The sequence below is a fragment of the Corticium candelabrum genome, chromosome 1 (assembly GCF_963422355.1).
Source record: "Corticium candelabrum chromosome 1, ooCorCand1.1, whole genome shotgun sequence".
Classification (NCBI taxonomy): Eukaryota; Metazoa; Porifera; class Homoscleromorpha; order Homosclerophorida; family Plakinidae; genus Corticium; species Corticium candelabrum.
Window position 1 is genome coordinate 2,341,296 of NC_085085.1, and position 10,000 is coordinate 2,351,295.

Sequence of the window (10,000 nt, forward strand, 5' to 3'; positions counted from 1 at the left end):
CTCGTAGGTCAACAGCTTGATCAGGTATGACTCCCAGACAAATCTATAGATGTACAGCATGTAAGCGCTGTATGCACATGCTTTAAGAGCTTTTAATAACACGGCTCTTACTCAAAGACGGCGTTTATTTGAGAACGGCGTTTATTACTTTCAGCCTTTGTAAAAATGTTGTGTTTATTCCGGTCTAAATTAACTAAGTTGATATCAACTGGTAGTCTGTCCCAACCATGGAAGGCTGGCGCTGCTGCTGCTGAAGACGACACGTAGGTCAAGATTAGTGCAAGTGCACGTGGTATTGCCTAGCTACTGTTGTGTGTATTGACAAGGTAAAAGAAAACAGGCAATATTCATAATTTTAGATAGGCATGAAAGAAGAAGGTATCCATTGAGTGAAATGTGTGGGATACTGATAGTAATAAGTGTCGCTAGTTAATGTACTTGGATGTCCGTTTTTGCCCTCCCCCCAACTTGCGAGTTGCTCCACTGACCCTGTGCGTACGTAGTCAGACAAAGACTATTATTGTCATCAACCATGTTTACACAGACTGCATATCTTTGTGTGACAACGTCTTTAGTATACCTTTCAATGTGGATTCTTGTTAGTTCTTCTGCTGTATCCTTCTGTATTCACTTATCACTGTTTACCTGCCCTTGCATGTCGTGTAGCATCAATTTCAAAATTTATGAAAAATAGAGCTTGGACTGCAGGGCAGGGCTTCCTAAAAGGGCGTGGTCTTTTGAAAGGGGTGTGGTTTTGACGGTTTGTTGAAAATGTAGCCTCGAAGTTCCAGACCGTCTCCCAAGAGAAATGAGAGACGGTCTAGATCGAATTTTGATCAAACCAAGTTTGGAAGTGATCTGAGTCAGCCAATCAGCAAGCTGCCACCACTTCAATGAACATCGAGAGTTCTGTAATGACATGCATGGCTTCTGGCAAAGGTGTGTTCGACATTTACGTGTAAAGAGAGCTCGTAATTGATTGCATGCGTGTGCGTCTTTCGTGATGTGAAACTGTACTGGACTGTGCGTTTGAAACAGCACCCAAGGCTCTCGAAATTGATTCAATGTATCCCGAACAGCGGACCGCTGGCAGATTTGCTGCCATCGCAGTTGATCACCACCCAACTTGTTTGAACACATCTCTACAATGTAGCAATCGATCTTCTATTGTCATATTGGGTGGCATAGCGCTATTATCTAAAGAGGTGTTTTTGACTGTTACAACCCTTCTATTCACTTTGGTAACTACACCTACCTCCGAACTCGGTTTGATCAGAAGTTGATCCAGACCGTCTCTCATTTTTTTGCGAGACGGTCTGGAACTTTGAGGCTATTGAAAGCGTAGCTCTGATGAGATTTCTTTGTGACTTCCTCTGCTTAATAATAAACCTAGTTTGAATAACTTGGCTGTTTTTAAGATGATCTCTGCGGAAAGAGAATTAGCTGTTTGCATATCAATGTTCTGTAAGGGACGAGTATGTTTATATAGAAATCCCACATCAGCATTCAGTTATGATGCTTCCTCTATAGTCATCATCCTTTGTGATAAGATCTGTTAGAGCATATAACACGGAAACAGTATGACCTCCCAGCACAGTAAATAATAGCACACCTGCTGAGGCCATAATTAACACTTTTTGTGTACGTGTAAAAGTCAAAGAGAATAGTGAGTAGTGCAAACTCATGTTTCCTTGCTGTAGTGTGAACACAGCCACTTATTTCATCTGGAATGTTTGTTCCTATGGCGTGGCGGTCAATCCCAAAGCGTGGTGGGTATCTCATTTTGAAGAGTAAATGGTGGCGGCCCGCAATCCCTTAATATGCCTGGCTAGAACCCTGGACTGTAGGAAAAATGCAACACCCTCCTAAGTATTGGAGGGCCATGATGCCTCTGCAGTTGGATGCTTTGTATGCGACCCTCGCAAATGATAAGGCAGTACTGTGTTATGTAGCTTGATTTTTGTATGAATTTTAATTTGATGTACAAAGATTTAGATATTCAAATGTAGACGAATTTGTTGGCTTTTTTATTCGTTTGTTGTTGTTTTAGATGCAATGTATTGGTCGGTGTCAGTATGAGAAGACGGTTACGCTCGTCGTCTCGTATTTCGACTCGATGGCTCAGTCGTACCAAGACTCCGTACAGCAGGGATCTCCTGATGTCAGACTACAAGAAGGTCAGTCAACGAGTCCCATGTTTCTGCCCCATGGTGGTAGGAGGTGGTCGTGCTTGACCATCATTCAACAACACACCTACCATCACTCCACATGTTCCGACTACCACTATATATTTTAGTTAGTGGTTTACTTGCTCCAATGGATGGCAGACGTCTAACCTTGTCATAGTCTAAACGTGAGACTGGGCAACATAGCTCCCGACTGTTGGCAAAAGTTGCAGCTTTCAATGTCTCCTCTTTCAGATCATAGACCATCAACAGTGCGATACATTCTGTTTGCCAACATTGGCGCTTTCTTGTCAGAAATAAACCACGCCCCTTAATGCAGCTAATACCCGACCACCACTCCGAAAACTCTGGGCAGAACACTGAATGACCATCCATGTGTAACAGATTATGATATCCGACTGTTACCGTATTACCCTGCCTAGTAGGGCATGCCTTTTATAGCGTGAGGTTTAGCAGACTGCCCTTATACCCTGGGGTCTAGGGGCATGTCCTTCTAGGTGATGCAATGACTCAACTTTGCAGTCAATGTATGCACGGTTTCATGTCTATGTCTGTGCAAATGCCTTCTTCTGGTTCTGTCAGTTCACAAACTCCTCCATTTTCTTCACCCAGTTTGGGGTACTGTACACTACGAGCTTGTGACACTCTTGCTCTGTTACCACCCCACATGTTGTACTTCTATATGACAACATGCTTCCTGTTCACTGTCAACGTTCTGGCAGTTTTCTTTTCTCATCAGAATCTGCTGACGGTGACTGTTCTTCGAATTTCAATATTAGACGCCACCATGTTGCAAGTTGCAGATTGCACAATCGCTAACTTGCTGACGGTCTGGATAATCGAGGCTACCTCGCCTATAAGGGCATGCCCTTAGAGTTGCAGGATTCCTTGGTCTTACTTTCTGCCAAACCTCACTTATAAAGGCATGTCCTTCTAAGTGGGGTAATACGTTATGCATGCCTTTTCTTGTTTGAATGAAAGCACAGGACACTGACACACACACACACACACACACACACACACACACACACACACACACACACACACACACACACACAATGGCAAATGGATAAGGAGCTGCTGTTAAATGGTAATGCCCCAGCCAGTTGGCTGGGTTGTTGTGCACTACACAGGAGCTATGGGCCGTGCTAAGCAATCTTCTGGAGCCTGGCCAGGTTCTTGCAGGAGCACCGACTGCAACGCCAACTGTGGTTTGGGCACCCGAAGTCCCACCCAGACCCAGTGGCTGATGGTCTTTGTCGCAGTCAGAGGCCTTTGCCACCCCAGTCAATGACCAGGTACTCATTTATAGTCCTGCGTCGAGAGAGGCAATTGTGTGTAAGTTTCTTGCCCAAGGAAATTAATGCATAGCTTGCCATCACTGTGTGACTTGAACTTGCAACTCTGCAAGGTCCCAGATGTTTCCATTCTTCAAATGCACTCTCTAACCAATTGAGTCACAGCACCACACTGCGACAAAGTCACACACACACACACACACACACACACACACACACACACACACACACACACACACACACACACACACACAGTTTACTTAAATGCTTGCTAATATTGTAATCTGTGGAGTTTGGAATGAATTAGGGACCAATTGAATTTTTTGTGTGTGTGTTTAGGTTTTTATCTGCTGCATTTCAATGTTTTTCTCTGTTTGTAGGGCAACTGACGTGGCTTGTTTACTTTATTGGTTGTGTAATCGGAGGACGAGTGTCGTTCACTAACAGTGAGGACGAAGACTCTCTGGATGGAGAATTGGTCTACAGAGTGCTGCAGCTTATGAGCCTTACAGACTCAAGGCTCCCACAGGTACACACACACACACACACACACACACACACACACACACACACACACACACACACACACACACACACACACACACACACACACACACACACACACACACACACACACACACACACACACACACACACACACACACACACCATTTAGTCGTTAAATTATTATGTTTGGCAAGATTCAAACATTTTGGAAGCTGACATCTCAATAACTACCGTTATGCATCCCTCCAATACAATAGTTTAGTGTATTGTGAGATGCATGCCTCCAATACAATAGTCAAGTGTGAGATGCATCCCTCCAATACAATAGTCAAGTGTATTGTGAGATGCATCCCTCCAATACAATAGTCTAGTATATTGTGAGATGCATCCCTCCAATACAATAGTCTAGTGTATTGCAAGATGCATCCCTTCAATACAATACATTGATATTGCCATGTCAATTAAATAGTTTGCAATAAGACTATTATTCGTATAGGGAGGCGGGTGTCAACGGCTAGAGCTTGCGATGATGAACTTCTTTGAACACTTCCGGAAAATTTACATTGGAGATCAAATCACCAAGTCTAAGGTACGTTGACATGCACGAGATGTTGATTCGGTTATAAAAAGTGTTCGTCTGTTTCTGTGTGCAGGTGTACAAGGTTTTAGCAGAGAGACTAGGCATCACTGAGGAATCCATGCTGTTGACGATATACATTAGGAAGATGTAAGCAGTAATGATGTTAAGTGTGAAGGCGTATGATTGCAGGTTGTGGATTGTTTGGTGTGGAGTTGACCTACCGTACTCGCTTGATTTATTAATATTGAATAATGAAATAAGGTGAAACACACGGACAGAGACAGACAGACAGACATACAGACAGACAGACAGACGGCACACACACACAAACACAAACATACATGGACACACACACACCTCCTCTTCCTCCTGTATTGCTTCCATCTAAACGGACACGCTATGCCTTCAGTGGGGACAAAGACAAAGTCACAAAATGTTTTCCCATGACTATCAATGCATTTATGTATTGCATAGCCTCCTTTGCTTTGAAAGTACTTCTTACATGTCTGGCATTCAATGGCTCTTTTTTTGCTTATGTATAGGTTTTTATCTTCCAGCAATGCATTTGTGTCTCTTCAGGTCATTAATGCATCTGAAACCTCTGTGGCATTCAGGGCAGACAACAGTTTGTAAATCAACATTGACAGATGACACTTGACTAGACTCCAGACAGGCATTGTAATGGTCTCTCTAGGCAGATCTTGATTTACTTGCTAAGTCATGCCAACAGCTTTCTGGAATCTTCAGATCACTTAGGTCTTTCCTAATTATGTCTTTCCAGCATTTCTTAGGGCCACCTTGTGGATGTTTTCTGATAACCACACACACACACACACACACACACACACACACACACACACACACACACACACACACACACACACACACACACACACACACACACACACACACAGACACACACACACACACATGCACACGCACACACGCACATGCACACACGCACACAACTTAACGTTCATTCCCTTAAAGTAGCATGCTTTCGCATTATCAGCTTGCAGTTTATCGTCTAGCTACAATGTAGCTATGAGAATCAATTACCCTGTAGCATGCCTTCTTGGTAGATAATGTGATTGTGGTAAGAAGATAGCCAGATGGTTTTGATTGCCACTGTAATAACAACAGATGTCCCATTCATGACTCACTTCCGTCCGTCAGTAGAGAGTACACTTGATCTGCCTTGAGAGGACCGTCTAAATACTGAAGCGTGCGTTTGCATTGTGGTGTGGAATGCAGTCTTCATGCATGGTTTTGTGGTGATTGGCCCGGAAATTTTGGTGTGATTGATGTTACAGACAGACAGACAGAATCAAGTTTATTGTCAACAATCTTCACTACTACAAACAGTTATTGTTAAAATGAAATGTTCTACTTGTAGTCCGAGACTATTGCTAATGAGTACAGACAGACAGACAGACAGACAGAAATCAGATCAGATCAGACTCTTATAGATATAGAGAAGATCTATGTATGTATGTAGCCAGGATAACACTGCTTTAGACAGATGCTAATTTGTACCTCAAAGTGTAAGGGCAAGTTTTCTGGTGTGCTTATGATAAAAATATCAGCAACCTCATCTCTGACTATTTTACCATAACTCTGCGATTCCTGCCATCACAGTCACATTTTGCTACCTTCGATTGCGAAGAACATTCAATACCGAACGCAGTCAGTCTTTCTCTTGTTTTTCCTGAAGCCGTTCGATGATTTTTATGCGGGGTAATATGCTAGCACAGAAAACTGTACTATGACGTCATATGACCGACAAGAAGCTGTTGTATCGATGTAATTAATTAAGTACAGTAGAACCTCACTAGTCCGTATAGCCCCGTGCCAAGTCCTGTTTGGACTAGTGAATTGTTTGGATTATCAAAAATGCCAAAACGCGTAGCCTTGGAGGTCCAGACTTTGCCTCGGACACCCAGACCACTAGTGCATTTACGTAGCTCCACACACATGTCATGTTTGTGGTAAAGGACACTGCTGCAACGATTACATGTACTTCTAAATAACGTGACAGTCAGGATTTAAAATAGTTAGATACACGCATTTGCTGAAAACTAGATAACTGCAACCCGGATCAGGCTACCCAATAGGATCTGGGTATGCAAGGCAGGGTGCCAAAGGTAATTTGGATTAGCAAGGTCCAGATTAGTGAGGTTCTACTGTAGCCCAAAAGTTATCAGACACACCTACCTAGGAGGGTTTCCGGGCAACACGGAAACATGCCTATGTATGCCCCTGATTGGGGTGGGGTAATAATCAAGTGAGTACAGTAATTAAATTATGTGTTTCTGGGTTACTACAGTGTGCACAGTTGTGTTGTACCTGCAGCGTTTTTATCATCCATTTTGGATGATCTCTGTTCTTGTGTGAGTGTAGAATTTCGAACATGAAGTTTTGGGCGAGAAGTGAAATCGTTATTAAGAAGACGTTGCAATTGTTCAGCGATCTTTCTGTTGGATATCCTTACTGTGTGATGTTTTGTTGTGGTGTCGGAGGTTAGTTTGGTTGCGTAGTGATTTTTCCTTGATTGTTCACACGTATAGCAGTGCAAGGAAGTTAGTGAAACTCGAGTCGGTGCAGTTGTTGCTGAACAATCACACGGTATTGTGTTAGCTTGTCTGTCTGTTTGTCTTGTGTGTCTGGCTGTTTATTTGTTTGTCGGTTTGTTTGTTTGTCTATCTGTCTCTCTTCTTGCTTGCTTTCTCATCTGCTTTATTTGTTTGTTTATTTGTTTGTTTGTCTGTGTCTGTTTGTTTGTCTGTCTGTTTGTTTGTCTGCTTGTCTGTCTGTTTGGCTGTCTTTTTGTTTGTTTGTTTGTTTGTTTGTCTGTTTATTGTCTGTTTCTTTGTCTGTCTGTATTTTCTTTAGTCCATTTTCTGTCTATGCCTATCTGTTTGTTTGTTTATTTGTTTGTTTGTTTGTTTGTTTGTTTGTCTGTCTGTCTGTCAGTTTGTCTGTCTGTTTGTCTGTCTGTCTGTTGTCTGTCTGTCTGTTGTCTGTCTCTTTGTCTGTGTTTCTGTCTGTTTTTTTCTTTATGTTCATTTGTCTATCTATATGCTTATCTGTTTGTTTGTTTGCTTGCTTGCTTGTTTGTCTATTTGTCTGTCTATGTCTGTCTATGTCTGTCTGTCTGTTACTACATATATTATTACAGTCTACAGACAACTTGGACCCTCTGTTTTGTCTTTATGTCTTTATGTCTCTATGTTTGCCTATTTGTATGTCTGTCTATCTGTGTTGGCTTATCATTTTGTCTGTCTGTTTGCATGATTGACCGGCAATTTACTTAGTTTAGCTTTAAGTTTTAGATTATTTATGCTTTTATTTTTTGTTTGTTATTCCAGTTCCGTTCTCTACTCGTTCATGGGTTAGCCTGTTCACTGTACTTTCATCTTGTGATAGCACCAGGAATTTCTGAAGGACCACCCAGCCAAAAGGCCGCCCACTGGGCGATCTTTTGGAAACTGTTCTTGTTTACAGCCCATAGCCCGCTAATGAGAATCAAGATTGTGGCGCTCAATTCGATGTCACGGCCCAAAGTTGGTCGATATTACAAGGCTGTAGTAGTAACATGCGTTACTACACTGCAGTGTACGTACAGGTTTGTCAACCAGACAGCGGTCTTACACTGTGGATTAAAGAAGGAATCCCTAAAGAAACACCTGACAAAAAGCGTAGCAGGGCAGTCAGGTCTGGTCGCACTCGTAAAGTTATAAAGACTAAAAGGTATGCAGAAGTTAACAAGATGGGCCTCACACTTGCCTACTCTGCGGTACTCAAGTCAATTTGAATTTTGCCAATTTCCAGAGTTTCTATGAACTGCCCGGGCGTTTATTGAGAACAGATTTTCTTTAACAAAAATCCCATTTTGTATTGCTTGGGTGCTGTTTCAGAAATTCCTGGTATGGCACTCACTGTTACTCTATGATGTTGTATTGTAGCCAGAGCATCTACCATTCTTGATCAGCCGTGCTGGTGCAGATCAACTTGACATGCGATATAGAACGACGTTCTATTCAGCACTTAGTCGATTGCTGATGATTGAACTAGGAGAGGATGAGGACAGGTTTGAACGGTTCATGTTGCCGCTGGCAGGTAAGTTTGGTGTGGCATTCTGCTATGTGTGGTTTTCTATGTGTCTGTGTGTGTGTGTGTGTGTGTGTGTGTGTGTGTGTGTGTGTGTGTGTGTGTGTGTGTGTGTGTGTGTGTGTGTGTGTGCACGCGCATTCGTGTGTGTGTGTACATGCATGCATGCGTGCGTGTGTGTTAGTTTCTGTGTGTGTGTGTGTGTGTGTGTGTGTGTGTGTGTGTGTGTGTGTGTGTGTGTGTGTGTGTGTGTGCGTGTGCGCGCGCGCACATGCGTGCATGTGTGCTTGCATGTGTGCTTGCATGCATGTATCATGAACATGTGTTGCTCGTGCATTGCATCTATTGATGTACATGCATAGCATGTCCAATTGTATTACACTTGTACAGAAACTTTTCAGAGAGTCGCCGGGCAGCTCGCCAACGTCGGATCACCCGTCTTTCCAGAAGACGAACTCAGGGTAAACACCATAACAACCAACTAGCTTCATCTCTCATGCAATGTTTGTGTGCTAGTTTGTTTATATATATATTTATTTATTTGTTTATTTATCTATTTATTTATTTGTTTGTTTGTGTATTTACTTATGTATTTGTTTGTTAGTTTATTTATTTATTTATTTATTATTTATTCATTTATTTGTTTATTTGTGTGTTTGTTTGTTAATACCATACTTTACATTCTAGCTCACTTTCATCGGTCTGTGTCGTGACCTCCAAGGCGTTGCATACGCGTTTGTAGGCAAGACGAGTTTCATGATGCTTTTTGAGTGGTTATATCCAAGACACTTTGAAGTCTTACAACAATGTCTCACACTGTGGTGTCATGTACCTCAAGTGTCTACGCCACTATTGAAATTGGTTGTGGAACTTGTACAGAACAAGCAGCAACGGTTGCAGTTTGACGTGTCGTCTCCGAGCGGGATTTTACTCTTTAGGGAAGTGAGCAAGATTGTTGTGACGTATGGTGAGTATGTAGATACGTACTGAGTTAATTAAATCAACATTTTTGGCTTGTTTGGTACAGTCTGTTTGTCTAGTAGGTGCTTATGCACACGCGTGCGTGCACTCACACACACAGACACAAACACACACACACACACACACACACACACACACACACACACACACACATTCACATTCACATGCATGTGCACACATGCACACAGGTACACGCGCGGGCGCACGCACACACACACACACACACACACGCGTGCGCACACACACACACACACACGTGTTGAGGAAATTGACAGATATGGTTGGAAGTCGTTTATGGTACATCTAAGTTGAATGATTAGCATGTTGTCTGATCTATT

General features: G+C 42.5%; 1 protein-coding gene across 1 annotated transcript in view; it reads left to right on the forward strand.

The window, feature by feature from the left end:
• Positions 1 to 10,000, forward strand: part of LOC134180078 (exportin-7-like) — a 23,730-nt gene that overhangs the window by 7,035 nt on the left and 6,695 nt on the right. The window contains exons 14-23 of the mRNA XM_062647161.1: positions 1 to 24; positions 2,051 to 2,177; positions 3,865 to 4,013; positions 4,488 to 4,580; positions 4,645 to 4,718; positions 6,972 to 7,052; positions 7,133 to 7,196; positions 8,537 to 8,690; positions 9,072 to 9,142; positions 9,369 to 9,648. The exon at positions 1 to 24 is cut by the window's left edge and continues 34 nt beyond it. Of these exons, the coding sequence (XP_062503145.1) occupies positions 1 to 24; positions 2,051 to 2,177; positions 3,865 to 4,013; positions 4,488 to 4,580; positions 4,645 to 4,718; positions 6,972 to 7,052; positions 7,133 to 7,196; positions 8,537 to 8,690; positions 9,072 to 9,142; positions 9,369 to 9,648 (1,117 nt within the window). The remainder of the gene's footprint in view (positions 25 to 2,050; positions 2,178 to 3,864; positions 4,014 to 4,487; positions 4,581 to 4,644; positions 4,719 to 6,971; positions 7,053 to 7,132; positions 7,197 to 8,536; positions 8,691 to 9,071; positions 9,143 to 9,368; positions 9,649 to 10,000) is intronic.